Below are 18514 nucleotides of genomic sequence, written 5' to 3'. Positions count from 1 at the left end.
GCTTATGTTGAGACATCTCACACATATCTTGTTCGTAACTAATCAACCACCGCTACACAACTTGTTAACATATATATATCTGTGCCGTGCACGGTTCAACTATCACTATATTTCATAATTTAATGGTTGTACATTTGTTAAAGAAAAAAAATGAAGTGCATTATATAGATGGCAAAAACTGTACATTATATTTACTGTGCTGATGTTACATATTAACCTTACTTTTTCAAACCAGAAGAGCATTTAAATTTTAAATAAAACCCATTAGCATGCTCATGGCAACCATGGCTATTGATTTCTTTAAACAGAAGCTTTTTACTTAAGAAGGGCAATGCAGAGGATCGAAACACCATGTTTTTAATGACCACTCCATGCAAGAGCTGTGATAGCAGACTTATTTTTAGTAAACAATGCAACAAAAATGAAAAGCCAATGTAGTGTAGAAAATTATATAAAGTATGCTATTTTAATTGCGTATACTTATATGGGAAGAGTTGTGAGAACACAGGTACGTCGATCATACTGCTAAAGTAATCAAATCATACGAGTGTATATTCCAAACAAGTTTTGCTGGCTGGCTTTCCGCCTGGATTCCTGGCGCGCATGTGCACGTAAGTGGCGGTAGTGACATCACCGCGCACATCTGAGTGATGTTAAGGTTAAATGAGAAGAAGAAAGAAGCAAGAATATTTCATACCACGTATTAAAAAACAAGTTTTTCTGGCTAGCAGGACATGGGAGGATACAGTTAAAGGTTAGGGGAGGCTGCGAGTAGAAGTTATCCAACAGAGTTTAGATTTTGTACTTTCTAACCACAAAGCTGTATAAATGAAGGAACGTCACTGTGCAGAGTCAAAGTGATATCCTTTTCAAATAAGCACTGGTGTGTTCATCCCCTGTTGACAGCTCTGAGCCAGTGGTGGAATTTCCACATTCCTCTGGTGAGGCCAAGTCTACCGATAGAATAATCATTATTGACTTCCCCGCAAAGCTGTTTCTATTTTATCGACCCTGGTGGGATGATGGGCTGAGTCAACCCACCAATCAGGATCTGAATTCGATCAGCTCACTCTACCCCGTAGCCACTTGGCCAGGTGAAATATGCCCCAATTTAACGCATAATAAAGCATAAATTATGTTTTTTATATGCACCGATTTCAAATACATGTCCCTGACATAGATGCTTAAAACATCAACAGTGGCTTTGTTCACAGGAAAGAGATGTTAACACGATGTGTGAAGCATGTTGTTTCTTCAGACGTTTGTTATAATCTGCCATCTAGTGGTGAAGTAGCGATATCGTAAAACAACAATGTACAATATAAAGAATCGATATGCTGCAAACACACCAACCTTAAAAAGACAACATGACCTAAAGAGTATTATCATTTTTATTTTCTGATTAAAGCTTGAGTACCTACGCCCAAAATTAGACCCAAAGCACCTGAGCTCATCAGATTTCGGAAGCTATGTATGCATGTTGAACTTCTTCCACACCGTATACGTAGCCAACCTTGCTAATCAGAGGTTCGGGGGAAGGACAACAAACTAAGCACAGCAAGGTTGAGCCTGGAAAGTGCTTGGTGGGGCAACTACCATGCACAGCAAGATGCTATAGGCTGCTTCTTGGTGGGCAGTAGAGAGTAGTGCTGCAAAGTCTATTTTGTAATTGTATTCTTTCACATCTATGCTCTGCGCCTTAACCAACACACATTGACCATTGTGAAGAAGTATGATCAAATTACCCCCACCGCCCCCGCACAGGGTGGCGTGGTGGGAGGCTCTTAACCAGCAGTGGATTGAACAAGGAGGTGGGGGGGGGATAGCTGTACATATCATATAACGATCCCTCATGCATTTAACAGACTGTTGGGGCAACGGCTGTTAGCGTGTAGCACCTACGAGACACGAGGGGAGGGTGGTGGCCAACATAACGCCTGGACGCCTTTGTCTCCCCAGTACTTACGATTACAAGCTGCACATGTCATACACACGCACGAGGAGTCTATCATCCAGGGCAGGATTGATAAAAGGGCTGTGCATAGGATAGGCAATGATTTAGTGCTTCTCTTATTATCTTATCATTACATATAGTACCATATACGTGCACCTTGATGATTGTCAATGTGGATTTTTCCCACAATGTTGTGCAGCCGATTGACCTTCCACGTATATCAGGGGTGCAGAAGACTCAGTGGTGAGCGTACTCTGAAATGGCTGACATCAGTGGCGAGTGATATCTTAACAGGTCGGTCACAGGCAACCCCATTCACCAACCCACAATGACCAGCCCAACTTGGTGAAGTATGGTCAAACAATCTCGACACGCTATGCAGAGACCTTCATCCAGCAGCGAAATGACAGAGGGTGATAAACGATATGCTTACGTATTGTGTACCTGTATATATATTTGATGTATGTCTCTGTGCATAACCATTTCCCATTGGTTACGCACAGTGAGTGCCGTTCACCGCTGAACATTTGAACGTGCAAGCGGTTAGTGTTAGTTTTATTTAGAGAGGCATAGCGCCGTTGACTTTAAAGACATTGAACTCACCGCAGAGAACTGTAGCGACATGAGCACACTCGATTATAGCGGGTGCCAAACTGCGTCACACTCCCTCCTCCTCATGGCCCTCTGGGGAACCTCCGGCACCGATAAAGTTATTTTATTTTAGTTTTTCTTCCGATCCCATTCAAGACGATTCACAAATGCCTTCAGAACGGAATCGGAAGAAAAAAAACTGTCGCCGTACACGTACGTAATAGGAACGGGAAAGGAAATATTGTCCTAGATATGGCACAAAGGTGATGCGTCGAACAGCACAGTAGTTGCGGTGTAGATGCTGTGCTCTGTGCATTAAATGTCTCCCCCGCTCAGCGTATCTTTGGTATGAGAAATACCTGCGATGCTGAGATCTACGCTCTTCATCGCCACTGTCCACCTCCTGTGAAAACAAATGCAAAAGGAAGCATCCCTGTTAAACCGGGCAACAAATATGCAGTTAAATATTGACTTAAAACTTTCATGAATATGAGATATGCAGTTGGCTCTCAAAGACGATTCACGTGCACATATGCAACTCTGCATGGTGCAGCAAGAGACGCATTGTTATAGTTTAAACAGCTCTGGGTCCAGATGCACACATTCAGTGATCATGCACTAATGTACTAATGTTTCTTAAGGTTAAACAGTGTACAGGCAGTCTTCGACTTATGAACGGGTTATGTTCCTGAGACCCATTCATAAGTCGAATTGATTGTATCTTGGAACTCAATGTTTAACTGTCCATGTGGTGAGTGTCGTAGAATGTGTTATGGTTCAACAAGGAATGGAAGCATTGTTACACTCATAAATAAGAATTAATATTGTGCATGTGATACTGGAATACTGTTCAGTAAATTCAACATAAAGTAACTCTGGATGTCGCCTGATGAGGCTGGTTGTAATTACTGGCGAAACATCATACTGGGATGTTGTGGGTTTACTCTCCAACATACCGGTGTGCTGAACTCGTAACAAATCATACTCTTTGGTTCTTTCGGTAAAGTAACGTAGATAGAGAATTAATAGATCACGACGTTTCGATCGCAACACAAGCAATCGTCATCAGGTGAGACAAACACAGCAGGAGAACAGCAGAGTCCTTCTGCTGTGTGTCTCACAGCAGCAGAAACACTGTGTTTGTCTCACCTGAAGACGATTGCTTGTGTTGCGATCGAAACGTCGTGATCTATTAATTCTCTACCTACGTGACTTTACCGAAAGAACTAAAGAGTATGGATTCCTGCAGTCATGAAAGCTTCAAATCAAGATCGTAACAAATTGCCATGTTTTGCTTAAGTGACCAACCTTACTAATTGGCTGTGTCGGGTGGTGGCAGGTTTAACGACACATTGATATTTACGCGATCTAAAACAAAAATATATTGATTATGGATTTTTAAAATGTACTAAAAATAAAAACAATTTCTGTTTTATTTTCACAGAGGGAGCTGTCCAGAAGAAGCAGTCTAGAACTCCCTCTAGTGGAGGCCTTTCACACTTCAGAGCTGTATAGCTCAGTGGGCATTACCTGGTAAAAATAGAAATAGTTTCATCGCGTTTCACGCTGGCCAGATGTCTTGGAAGAGGTGGGAGTTAGCTCGACTTTACCCCATTACAAGTGACCTGCCAAACTGGGGTGTACCTATTTATTATAATGCTTGGTGGGTAGACTGCAGTGTGGGGTGAGGGGAGGAGAGGGGATTTAAGAAACAGTCCCATTCATTCAACGGCTTTGCCCGTGAGATTGAATTGAACTGGCGACCTCTGTAATGCAAGCCCAGTATGTGTGCTAACCATGACACCATATCAGCTGCCATATATATAGACGTATACATGTGATATACTAACAACTCTTTACCACATTCATAACACACTTTCAAATGTGCTTTTGTGGCCGTCTGGAAGGCTCTTCCTTCCGATATTAGGAAGCCACTGAAGCTATGCATTGTTAAATCTATATGGGAAACTCATTTCTTTAGAACTGCTTTTTTGCGTTTAGCTTGTTGTCCCCCCCCCCCGCACATCACATTAGCACGGTTGGCTACGTACGGCGCGAAGTTGAACACACGAGCATACAGAGTCAAGGATAAAATGTATGTGGAAAAAAAAAGAGAGAAAAACGAATGGGACATAAGAGGGGGGAAGGAAAGGAGAAATGGGACCAAAGGGGCTGGGAAAATGGGATGAGAATAGGAAAGAGGGTAACACTGGGCCTCGACACACCCACGAAGCAGGTGTGCGTTTTCACAGGGGGCGGGGCAAGAGGGGAGGGATTCAGAGTGCGGGTGGCCACACAGAAGAAGTCACGTGCTTCACGGGGGGCTTGAGCTGACGACGTGAGACACAGTAAAGTCCAAACTTAATTTGGAGCTTTCGTGACTGCAGGAATTACTCTTTGGTTCTTTCGGTAAAGTCACGTATAAAGATAAAATAATATATTAAATACTAGCATGCGACGTTTCGATTGCAACAGGAAGAACGTAATCAACCAGGTAGGGTGTTGACTGTTATGTTATCCGACTCTCTGTTGTATTCCAATACATTTCTAAGTATACTAGTTTTGTGTTTCTATTTCATTTATACCTGATGATGATTGCTTGTGTTGCAATCGAAACGTCGTATGCTAGTATTTAATTTATTATTTTATCTTTATACGTCACTTTACCCAAAGAACCAAAGAACAGTATAGTCCAGGCTGCTGCGGGACTACAATGTCAGCAGTGCAGCAAAATATTTGTTTGCACTGGGACCATGCTCCAATATCTACGCAACATCTTTCACCAAACCGCTCCTCATCAGGGCGGTGAACAGTGGCGGCTCCTGCAAAATCTCTCAGGGGGGGCAAATGTCTGGATGATTGATAAGGATAAGGTCCACCCATGCAATGGATAAATTAACAGCTTAAGCATGTAAAGGCAACTTCACTACTTTAATACTAATGAAAAATAAAGTGACTCTTACAATACATCTCCTTGTTTGTTTCTATACTCACTATTATTACAATCCACTCAGTTTATTTTATTAAAGATTCCACTAGGTGGCGTCAAATAATATTGTTGACTGAAACGTGCTTACGTATAATGACGTAAGCACGTTAGTGCGAGCCCTCCCGGAAGCCATAGAGAATGCATTGGAGCGCCCGCCCATCAAAAAAAAACATCTTTGAATGTAAGTCTATGGGGCCACTCGGGGCGATTCTCAGCCAGAGTGAAATCGCCCAAAAAGAGGAGGTACTCCACAGAACGTGACATGACGCTGATTGGACTATATCCAGAGGCACAGTAACGGCTAGCGTAACTCTGGTTGAATGAGATTTTGAATGTGATTGAAAAAGTCCCTTTCACACTTTGGTGGTGCGTCGCCCAATCGCCCTAATGAAGAAACCGTTCCTGGCGGTGAAGTATGGTCAAATACGTGGGGATGGGCCTCACCCAGCAGTGGATTGAGCAAAGGGCTTGTACATCTCTACACGGGTGTATACCAGGCCTCCTAAAACTGTAGATTCGCTATAAATAGCGCCACATATTTACAAACTAAGCCTGGCTGCGTCTACAAACTAGTGAGTGCGCGGAGTGCGCAGTTGCGTAATCCGCGGCAAGACGTACCGCATCGTTATACCGAGCATTGCAGCTGCAGCAACATGGGAGGGAAGAAAGTGGCGACGCCGTTCCAATCCTCACACACCCTTCAGTATGGGATGGAGCTCATCACGACGGAGGCCAATGGCGCGCAGTCCTGTCGTTGCTTGTTCTGTGTTCACCAAGGCCGTGATGTGGTCGAGGTGACGGGCGACTCGGGCCGCAAGCGCAAGAACCGCACCGACATCGAGTACTTCACGAAGCCGTTCCTGCCGCATCAGTACCGCCACCATCTTGAAGGGCAGCACAAGGAATCGTGGATGCTCTACCAGACGCTGTCGCCCGATGAGAAGAAGAGCTACTTCAACGGCATGGCCAAGCGCACCAACACGCTCCACAACTACATGGACCTGTCGACCGCGTCGATCGACTACGTGATCCAGAACAGCATCATTGAGACAATTATCGGGGACTTGTTCTTTCGCGATGACGACGAGGACAGCGGCGACGACAACGACGACGAGGACGCGGCCGCAGCCATCGCCAAGAAGGCCGCCAAGAAGGCCAAGGAGAAGGTCAACGCGATGAAGCTGTTCGTCAAGAAAGTGAACATCGAGACGAGGACGTATATGTACACGGCAACAATCAAGAACGAGATGCGCTTCGAGCTCGCCATGGACCACGTCGGTGTCGGCATGTCGTTCCGTCAAACGGCTGCTGCCATCGATCATGCCAGGATCCGCACCAACACGCCGAAGCTGCAGGGCATGAACGACCTCATTGTCGCACAGTCAGTCCGTGTTCTGGTGGCCGTCGGGCTGCAGATGATCGCCAGGATAATCGACGATCCATCGGTGTGGGCCTTCTCTCTGGCTGGCGACGGCAGTACTCACCGCGGCCAGTCGTTCTTCGACCTGCGCACCCGCGTTTGTTACCGCGGCTTCCTCGTCAATCTGCACCTGGTCGCGATCCCTATGTTCGAGCGTCACACTGCTCAGAACATCTTCCGCATGCTCGTCAAGTTCCTCGACGCGCTGTACCCCAACTGGCGCGCCAAGCTGATCGGCTTTTCATCGGACGGCGAGAATACGATGACTGGGCGTCATGGGGGGCTGGTGACGCTCATTGTGAAGGAGGCCGAGAACGACGTCATTTGAATCTGGTGTCCGCCTCATCAGATCGATATTGTGGTCAAGAAATCCGCCGAGTGCGTCTTCGATGGCAGCTGGGTGAAGATCGTGTACGACTTTTCGGTGTACCTCCGCGCCCAAAACAACCTGATCATCAAGATGAAGGTCAAGTGCCCCAGGAAGGCTAACCGATGGGCCAATCTCGGGAACGTGCTCAAGTTCTACAAGCAGTACCGCCGAGCATTGATCGAGTACACTACTGAGAACAACCCCGCGAAGCTGCCCACCGCCGATTGGTGGGTTCTTACCTACGCGCCCGCCATCGACGCCATCAACGTCACTATCGTCCAGCTCCAGAGCCAGTCGCTGCTCATCGCGCAGCAGGAGGAGCATATTCAGTCGCTTATCGGGTCGCTCACCGTTTTGTTCAGTGTTGAGATTGTTGATGGCGTCAACAATCATGATGAGGCGTACGTGTCGTATCATGATCAGTCGATGCGCATCGCGTCTGCCGCGATCATTGCCCACATTGAGGACCAGGGATCGTTTGCGCAGGAGAGCTACGAGGGTCTCAATGAGGTCGACAAGACAAGGATCGTCAAGGAGATCTCGATATATGCGATGACGCTGATCGCGGGTCTCAACGACGTCAAAGCAGAGCGTAACGACGCCAATCGAGCTCTCGACCAGGATGCGGCGCCCGTGATGCCCGCTCAGCTCGAGAAGATGCGTCCTGGTGTGTTCGTGAAGGACGTGCTGGCAGTGCGTCGCGTGCATGTTAAAAAATTCTGGTCAGCTGTGAAGGTCGACATGGTCGAGGAGGAGCATCGCCAACTGGTCAAGCTCTACAAGGAGGACACGATCATTCACGACGCCATCAACAAGCACACCAACACGACGACATTCAACGACGCGTGGGATGTGCTGCCGAGTGGTTTCGACAACCTCCGCGCTTTCAGCGGCGGGTTGGCATCGGTGCTCGCCAACACGACGGCGGTCGAGTCGGACTTCTCGATACTCAAGTGGGAACTCGACGAGTTCCGCAGTTCTATGATGCATCTGTCCCTTGAGGGCATCTTCCAGACAAAGCAGCGTCGCCTCCTGGTGTCGTTGCTTCGTTAGCGAGCGTAAATCAATGAAACAATGGGGCTCTATAGATGATCTACATTTATTCTACAAACTAATCCTGGCGGTGTCTACAAACTAAGCTAGTCTGTATAGTTTGTAGATATGCACAGTTTTAGGAGGCCTGGTGTATACCCAACACGAGGCTTTGGTTTCCTGTCACCATTGCAGTAACTTTACAACCCACGTTGTTTTACTTGTGAAACTAAAGTGCAACCTCCATTGCTTTGTTTAATGGGGTCATGGTACAGTGCTGTATATATCCCACGGGGAGAGAACGCTGGGTTAGGTAAACACACACGGCCAACAGTCATGAGAATAAAACCAGATCTCCTTCTCAAACTACGATGACATCATGCATTCGGCTGCCCGTGCCCTTTTCTACACGAAATCCCGAACAAAAGAAGTATCGTGTTTGAAAACTCACCTTTAAAACATAGGCGAGTCTCTCATATTACTAAGCCGGCAGACAGTGTTTAGGTGTCATAACATTGTATTTATTAAAACTCAACACATGGTGCACACGTGTCAAATATAGGACACAGTGGTCAGGTGGGGGAAGACGGGAAAGAACTCGTTGACAACCATATAACCTTTTCCTAAAAAATGTTTTAAAATATCATATAACAGAAATGTGTTTGTTCAACATCAAACGCGACTTATGGGCAAATAGGGTGGAAAAATAAACGTGATATTGAATTACAAATACACAGTGCGATGAACTTTTCACTATTTCAAATCCTAGGAGCTGCATAATGTGACATGTAACTGAAGCTTGTTCAAAAGATAACGATGTCTCAGTGTGTAGGACACACTAAATACTGCAGTGGAACCAAGGAAGCAATGACATGTGACAGTGAGTGCATTATATTCGCAGAGAGACAAACACCACCACACACACACTGTGCGTCTAATGAAAAGCCAAACCGTGCTTTGTGGACAACAGCTTATTGTTGTGAAATCCCTCCATTGTGGAAGCGCCAATTACTAGAAATTAATTACATATTTGCTGCTTAAAGGTATGAAGTGTATGACTCACTTGGCAACACACTTACTTGCCTGCGATTTTTATGTGCGGCCTATGTCCTTAAAAACAATCATTCTACAACATGAATATGGACGTTACTCGTGTCTCCTTAGTTTGTCTGTTGAAATCAGCGTGCACGGTGACATTCTCTATCCAAACAAACCGACGGGGGTTTCCCCTTTATTTAGGGGCCGTCCATAAATGACGTCACGCGATTTTGTCGGATTTTTGACCCCCCCCCCCCTCGTCACACGGCGTCACAAAAAGTCAGACCCCCCCCCCCTCAAATATGACGTCACAAAGCTCTGGCCCCCCCGCCCAAAACCATATTTCCATTTTTAAAATAAAACATGTTTCAAATCGCTTTAAACGATTGTCATTGTAGTGCGTATTTAATGTGGCGCTGCACTCTGATGTTGTAGGTGAAAACATTTATTAAAAAGTCTATTTAATTAAGTAGAACGTGTTGCCTATATTTATTTAAAGTTGCGCATTTTGATGTTACGTCACATTTCTCAACCCCCCCCCCCCCCTAGGTGCGTGACGTCATTTATGAACGGCCCCTAAGAACTCCTAGCCTTTACGGATATTTGTTACATTTTATATGCACAGCAAATGAACAAAAGGGAAGGAATGAAAAAGCACACATTGTTCCAGGGTTCATCAGATAAAACAGATACACGCATTATGTAAGCTGGGTATTGAAATGATTAAATATAGGGAGCTGGAAGGCCAAGAGGACTAATGCCATGCTATAACAAGGGGTCTGCACCACTGTGGGCATAGTTTCTCATTCTATAAACTATTTAAACACCCAGATAAGGCCCACTGAACTATATAGCTCTTTTTCAGAAGCAACCTGGCTATCACAAATAACAGCTCAAAAATGTGGCTTATCAGGTGGGAATTTATAGCAGCCAAATGCTCTAAACATTTGCTTCTAAATGTGAAGAGAAAAACCGGAGGACCCGTAAAAAAAAATCCACACGACCAGGCAGTGAACATGCAAACTCCAAATATACAGGTGTCAAGGTCGGAATTGAAACCCACAACCTCCTGTATGCCAGGAAATTTAATTAACATCTCGACCACCATGGCGCCCCATTCATGTATCCATCTGTGATTTGTCCAGATTCTCAAGTGCAGCCATTTGACGGTCTCAGCCCAGTCACCAACATGCGACAAATCGTCGACTTGCAGCCACATACAAGGATAAAGAGTGCCATTGAAGCGACTTGACAAGTCGTTTTCTGACATCAACTTCCACGGCCATTCTCTATGACAGTGGTGCATTGCTAGCTGCTGGAGCTCTGAATGGAAATATTTCCATCATACCACAGTGTCAAGAACTCATATTTTATACAAACATTTTTTGGGGGGGGGGGAGAATAGAAACCAAAGTGGAAATAGTATTAAATAAAATAATACGCAACAAGGAACTTCAAAGCAACCATTATCCTTTATACCAGTGGTTTTACTTGCTTGGCTCCATCAGCCCCTTAAAAAAAGAAGGTGCATGCCACCGTATTTGGCAATGCTTCAATGATTTAATGAAGTATACCATTATCAAATGAATGCACCCACTAATGAAAGTAATGTTCCGTCTGGTTAAATATGGGTTAAATACTCCCAAGACATTATTTTACAAGTGAAGGCCAACATATAACAATTGTGAAATCACATAAGGGCGGTGACTTGCTTCTGAGAGCCAATGTGCAGATTGGAACCAATAAATCTTCAACAAGCCGACATTACATTATGAAGAACTTGCTCACCCAGATACCAACTTGTACATAGTATGTGCTTCAACAACACTACGGCAAAGCCTCAATGTTACTGGAAAGCATGATGACAAACTGATTTTTGTCATAATGTAAGAAATGAAATTCCATGAAAATGAAATAATTGGATTATTATGCCAAATGATGAGATTTGCCCTTTAGTTGACAGAAAAGTTTCTCAATACTCTTATATTGGGCAGACAATGTCAAACGTTTTGCTTTCATGTGCCTGAATTGCACAAAGATCATGCCCATCATACCACAATGGTTCCTTTATTTCAATCTCTGAAGTCGGACAACAGCTTCAGTGTGATGTTCGTCAAAAAGAGCAGCATGTTAAGCCAGACTAAAATGTAGCCACAGAGTATAATAAACACACTGTGTACTACTAATACGACTACATGTGTTCTTCGCTGTTGTGCTCCGATGTGTTGCGAGTTCTACCACGTGATTTTAGGCATGTCAGACGTTTTACTGCACGTGATCTCGTGGCTCCCAGGCACGTGGAGCGAAACGTCAGTGATCGTGCCGAACACAACATGCAGTACAACCCAAACGCACATCAGAGGAGCTGCACCATGGACACGGTTGACTTTTGACAGGAACTGTATGTATAAGTGTTCACTGTTAAATACATTCCAGCTACAGCATTAAGTTTTACATCAGGGGCACATTAAGTACAGTACAACGCTTATTGCAATATTTTGGTGCACATAAAACTGGTGAAATGCCAACAGGAGCATTTAGTCACCTTGGCTCATTTTAAAAAAATATTATACATTTTTCATAGCCATATATCGATCAAAGAAATCCTACCATTGCCATAATGCTGCACTCTATGATAAAGAGACCCAGGGAGCAGGAGTGAAGCAGTAGCTATTCATGAGAAAGAGCTCCACCCCAAAGCAACTGCAGGCAATGGACTTTCCAAAACATTTCAAGAGTAAATAGCATTTGTACAGGCAACTCAAACAACGCTGCGTGCAAGTTGTCACCAGATATTCTAAAGCCAACAGCTGAGGACTTTACATTTCCAGGGAAGCATTGGCACAAGATAATACTTGTGTTTTAGCTTTTCCATCACACCATAAATAAACTGCGCAACAACATGTATTACAGCGCATTAGCATCCACGTTATAATCCATTTGACATCAACGGAGGGGGCAGCGTCAGCGTTCAGCACACTGCGCCGCTAAGAGTGGCAACCCGAGTTGGATTCTCAGCCACATCTCACGTTAGTGGTGCGTGATTTCAAACAGCGGCCCTGAGTCCCACACCTAACTTGCACTGACCAACGCAACGAACAATCACATGGTCAATTACTACCCCTCCCCCTTGACGAAAAGACATTGAGGAGGCCTCCATCCAGCAGCGGATGGACAAAGGGCTGTAAATGATGGCACATTTATATATTTATTAAAAACATATAATGCACTAACCGTAATTATACTGTGGGGGTGTATTTAAGTACAACACAAGTGCACTGTAACGATATCGACATTTTTACAACAGCTGTTAAAGCTAATGCATGTGTTCGACAGTTTAATTCTAGGCTTATTCCTGACCTGGTGCACAGCTGGTGACTTCCAAAACGCTTGTGAACACTTAGCAGTTAGTAAGGACAAAATAGAGAGCATCTCGGCATCTTTAGTGACTTCACTAGAAAACCCTTCACAACTCTCATCATACTGGTAGGAACCTCCTGGTTACACCAACCCACAGAGGATTATTGTGTCCGTCCGTCGTGCATAAAAAAATGGGAGGGGTGGGGCTGGGTGGAGAGGGGAGGTGGGGAGGGTGGGGAGGGGCTGGGTGGGGAGGGGTAGGTGGGAAGGGGCTGGGTGGGGAGGGTTGGGAGGGTGGGGCTGGGTGGGGGGTGGGAGGGTGGGGCTGGGTGGGGGGTGGGAGGGGTGGGGCTGGGTGGGGAGGGGAGGGGCTGGTCACCCCGTGGTGCCCTTATAAAACTCAACGTTTAACCTACTCACGCCAGCTTGTGCTCGCCCTCAGTCGGGCATATTTGCGGAATACACCACGCCGCCGTTGACCCTGGCCATTGACCGAGCAACCCAACGTTCCTACCAGCTCCCTCCGCAGGAATGTGTTTATTACCTGGCTACAAATGCCACTTGGATCTTTTCATAAGCTGCATGGTTGTCAATAACCCCACTACACGAGAGCTTGGAATTCAGATGGTGTACTTCATTCAAAACTATTGTACATGGGGGTGTTTTTGGCTTGACGTAAAAATAAATGCCATTTAAAGACGCGACTTTTATTTGAAGATAAACTTTGGTAAGTATTGTTTAGTGCTCTACGTGACAATTAATTTAATTAAAAAAGGTAACGTGGCAAACAATTACATTCCCAAGAATACACAAAAATCTTCGACTCTGCCGCCATCATTATCGTCAGAACATGGTCAATCCACTGCTCGATGAAGGCCCCCTCAAGCTGCCACTATCTAATCCATCGAGCATGTGCACACGAGCCCATGTCATTGCTACGGCGCTTCAGTCGACGGCATCTCGGACATTCATTTAAAAAACACGTGTATATAATCTTAGAGGCATCTGGGGAAAACATATCCGTTTCACATTTTTTTCTTCATACAGAAACAAAAAACATTCATTCGCGAGTTATACGTTTCAATGATCAATAAACTCTCAGCTCAAACGACAACCTGATTCGACAATAGTAACAAGCACCACGTGTAAAAAAAATGATAACATAAATCACTTAGGGATAAGAAAGAAAGAGAGTCCATCGATTAATGATCATCACCATAATTTCATGATGTCCTCTTTAAATAATTATGCTAAGATTATCATCTCCCGGAATTAAATCTTGCTTGATCCCAAAAAGCTAAGCAGGTTAGCGCACAGCCGGTGGGCGGGTGATCATCATCGAGTGGCAGGTGTTTTCGGCAACAATAGAGCACTTCATAGAGCGAGGTCACACACACGAAAAAAAACACTTCCGGGTCGATGTTCACGTGCCACAACAAATCCTGCAAAGTTGGTGCACGCTCTCGAAAGTGGCGCATGAATGAAAAAAACCCAACAACAACTTACATCGGCAAAAACTGTCGTATTGATATTGAAGCTCTTTCACACCATGACGCAGCCAACCGTGCTAATCGGAGGTGTCGGGGAAGACAACTAAACACAAAAAGCAGTTTAGCGGCTGGAAATAACGTGATGCACGGAGAGCCCAGAGATTGTGTAAACTGTTGTTCACATTGAGATAAACCCCACACATTGCAGACCACCACGGGACGTAGACACCTCAAGGCGATGTGACCCAGGAGGACAAAATGGAGGGTAAACACTTCCATGCAAAAACACAGTTTACAGTATTCAAAATACTCTACAAATACTGTGGTGTTATAAGTAAAGTGTAATATTCAAAACTACACCTTCCTTTGTTCGTTTAATTATTATCTGAGTGAATAGATAATAATAATAACGCAATCCAACCCAAAAACCTTTAATATGAATAATACTGGTCACGAAAGCCTACGCGTTAAACTGAGTGAATCGAGCTTGACAGAAATTATTCCATCAGGCATAACCAGCTAAGCATGCCAGCAATGTATAAACACTGTCGAAAATATTAGATGGGCTGGGTGGAAAACAAACAAAGCACTAACTGTTTGCATTAAAGGCCTGTTGATATAATATACTGTACTTCTGATTTCACAAAAAAATGTGGATAATTGTTTAGAAGCTATGTAATCACATGTGCCTCGTGGCATTTACAACTGACAGGCCTTTAAAAATAATCTTGACTCATGATCAAAATAATCATGCCTTGTCTTTAAAAATATATATATATTTACAGAGCCCTGCCCAGCCCATGTTCAAATCAAGTGGCATTTGGTTATCTTTAACCCTACCCAATAACCATATAAAATGTGTATATTCACATTAGTTACAGTAGAACGATTGCGTCTGCGCCAATTGTCAGTAGCGTCGGGCAAAAATGTAATAAAAGGCATCGAGGCGGCTGTTTTGCATTTAAGACCAAGGGCCTTGAAAAAGCACGCCTCCCGCTGCCAATTTTCCTTGACAACTAAAAAAAACCAGCCTTATGACTACGAGCACTTAATTTATACATGCATACCACATTTTTGGGCAGACTTTGTTTGCCTTCTTTTTCAATTACAAAAAAAAACACATTAATACAGTTTAGAAAAGGGCTTATTTGTGAGTTAGTTTTTCCTTTTAAAACATCAGAATCTTTATTGAAACTGCAGGAGGAATCCGATGAGCTACAAAGCAATTTTTCGCATATTGTCCAGAATGGGCGTGTCAGCAAGTTACAACAGCAAACAATCACAAAAGTGATTCCTTAAACACATTCCTGCGGAGGGAGCTGGTAGCAACGTTGGGTTGCTCGGTCAATGGCCAGGGTCAACGGCGGCGTGGTGTATTCCGCAAATATGGCCGACTGTGAGGGCGGGCACAAGCCGTCGTGAGTAGGTTAAACGTTGAGTTTTATAAGGGCGCCACGGGGTGACCAGCCCCTCCCCACCCAGCCCCACCCCTCCCACCCCCCACCCAGCCCCACGCTCAGAACCTAGCCCCTCCCCACCCAGCCCCTCCCCACCCTCCCCACCCAGCCCCTCCCCACCCTCCCCACCCAGCCCCTCCCCAACCTCCCCCCTCCCATTTTTGGATGCAGGACGGACGGACACAATAATCCCCTGTGGGCTGGTGTAACCAGGAGGTTCCTACCAGTATAATACAATTACTGTATAATGTGTGTTGACATTTGTGGTCCAAAAAAAATAAAAACTGCGCAGATATCATTTATCCCCGCCCACCCAACCTGTGCTGTGCAGGGCATGTGAAAGGAAATTAGAAGGCTTATCAATGCACTCAGTTTTTCTCACTGTTTGGTGGTTTAGCACGTGCAATGTTTAAACTTCCTTATTTGCTTTAAGATTTCTCGATTGATTATACGAAAGAAGCTTTCTTCAGCTGTATTTCTTTGCGAGCTCCTTCTTTCGTATGGCTGATGTAGATGTGGAGAAAAAAACTACAATTTCACATTCACGTGGCCAAGCCAGATAACTGTGTCAGGAGTCACGGAGTGTATCACCGTGATGTCTCCGTGCTTATACATGCTGAATGCACAGAAGCATATAACAGGCCCAAATATTGTTTGCGACCCAGGTCACTCTTGCAAATTAGACTTATCCTGATATCTTGAGTTCTTACCTGGTTAAACAAGATAAACTCGAAACTTAAATTTATTTTACCTCTCAACATGAATTGTTCATTATATGAACTATCAACCGACACTGACATTTTAAAGATTTCAGAGGATATAACTGAATAATAACTTACAGCACTTTGTCAATCCAAAGCCGGATTTCAGATATTTCACGGGGGAAACAAAATAGATGACTTTGCATTCACGAGCACCATATCCAACCAGTAAAGTGACACGTGTGACCGAGGCTGTAATGAATATCTATAGGATATCTGACAGCAATGAACTGTCATTACTGACCAGTGTAAATAATAACCAAACTCTAAAATATTACTGTAGTTAAAACAAGGCTTTTGTAACAAGCTATGTTTTTAAACATATTCCCAATGGTGTACTGAATAGCTACTTCAGCTTCCCCAACATTTGTTGAGCGATTCCTTACTCCCTTTGATAAAGTTAAATTTACTGATATCCAAAGTAAAAAGTTTGACAAGGGTGTTTTTCATTTTGCCTCATGTGAGTATGTGTCGTTAATTTGAACAGTCATTTAAAAGAACAATTGTGTTTGCTGAAAGAAGAAAAACGCCCATGCTTTAACAAAAATAAAACAAATAACGCCCAATGTATCTATGGACAACAAAAGTAACACAAGTAATAGTTTAGCCGTTACTAAGGCCATCTGACGCACGTGAATACATGGACATGTAAGAACATACACAAAATACAGTGCCTACCTACAACAAATGGAGATGGTAGTTGAAGCTTGTCTGTAAAATACTCTCAAATGTATGCAATCTTTGTGGTACATATTTACAAGTATTTATTTGTTTAGTCTCTTAAATAATATTAAACACACACAATAACACTACATTAGTAATTAACATAACAAAGTGACAATGTACTGCATATGAGATCAGTGGTTGTGTAACAGTTGGCTTGCTGCACTATGAACCTGCTAAGTTTGATGTGCCTGGGTCTGATTCCCAGCCATGGCTAAAATCAGTCGAAAGTGACATCTGAATCAGGCCTGAGCACAACCATCATCCTGCACTGAAGTATGATGAAATAAACCCATAACCGACACAGCATGGGGAAGGCTGTCACCCAGTCGTTGATTGACAAACATTTTAAAATGACAATTTTTGTTAAAATGAAAAATAAATCCATTTGTGTGTTGAAATTGGAGGCCCTATGAGCATAACCTTTTGTGTTTATCCCTTGCATATTACCCTTTTTTCTATTTCAAACAAATAAGGAAGAACACAGATAAGAGGCAGAATTTTAAGTCAGTTCCAGATTCTCCTCATATCAGCATAGGAAGAATGGCCATACTTCTGGCAGACCACTTTGGGGTCGGTTAGGGTCGCATCAAATCCAGATAATAGTGGACAATACAATGAATTTGCCAGCAATGTTCAGGATATTTCTCTTACCCACAGGTATATGGCGGTACCCCGGGGTACCAAATAATACACAATGGCCAAGGCAATTAAATATTTTAATTCTGGGACACCATTGTTTCCAGGGGTGTACTTAACTCCGCGAAATCAGTGCTACTCCGAAACACCAAATATTAGAATGAAAAATCTGTTATCGAAAAATTCTACTTTGAATAGTGCATCGTGTACAGCTCGTCGAGACGAGTCGATTGCCGCATCGCTGACCATCAACAGACTAAAAGTTACTGCATCACCGCCATAAGGTTCCAATAATGCACGCAGATATTAAGACTCCCAGATCTATTCAGGGGTATAGGATAATATGAAGGTGAAGAAAAGTTGAACTGTACTGGCAAATGCCGATTTTTTTTTCCTGTGTGTACAGTATATTCTGAATTGGCATGTTTAGTATAGGTAGTGTAAACATAATGTGTACTTTACACACGTATTGTGTGTGTATATAATGGCACGCTAAATCGTAATTGTGGGTTGCCATGTATTCCATTGATTGTTCATTGTGGGTCTTGCAGGTGTATCTGTAGACTATGTACCGTAGGTTGTTCATTTAAATCATTAATTGTTCACTGGAATCACTCACCATGTGTTTTCATTGAGGTTCATGAATGTACACTCATGGCCAGTGCCTATGGTTAGGTACAGGATTGCCTA

The 18514-nt window shown here is 43.9% G+C and overlaps 1 protein-coding gene across 1 annotated transcript in view; it reads right to left on the bottom strand.

Moving 5' to 3' along the window:
- LOC133348498 (protein phosphatase Slingshot homolog 2-like) overlaps positions 1 to 18514 on the bottom strand; it is a 64566-nt gene that overhangs the window by 42305 nt on the left and 3747 nt on the right. The window contains exon 3 of the mRNA XM_061561338.1: positions 2905 to 2948. Within this exon, the coding sequence (XP_061417322.1) occupies positions 2905 to 2948 (44 nt within the window). The remainder of the gene's footprint in view (positions 1 to 2904; positions 2949 to 18514) is intronic.

The sequence above is a fragment of the Lethenteron reissneri genome, chromosome 27 (assembly GCF_015708825.2).
Source record: "Lethenteron reissneri isolate LAM-NWPU_2019-01 chromosome 27, ASM1570882v1, whole genome shotgun sequence".
Lineage (NCBI taxonomy): Eukaryota > Metazoa > Chordata > Hyperoartia > Petromyzontiformes > Petromyzontidae > Lethenteron > Lethenteron reissneri.
This window is presented reverse-complemented; position numbering and strand designations above follow the sequence as displayed.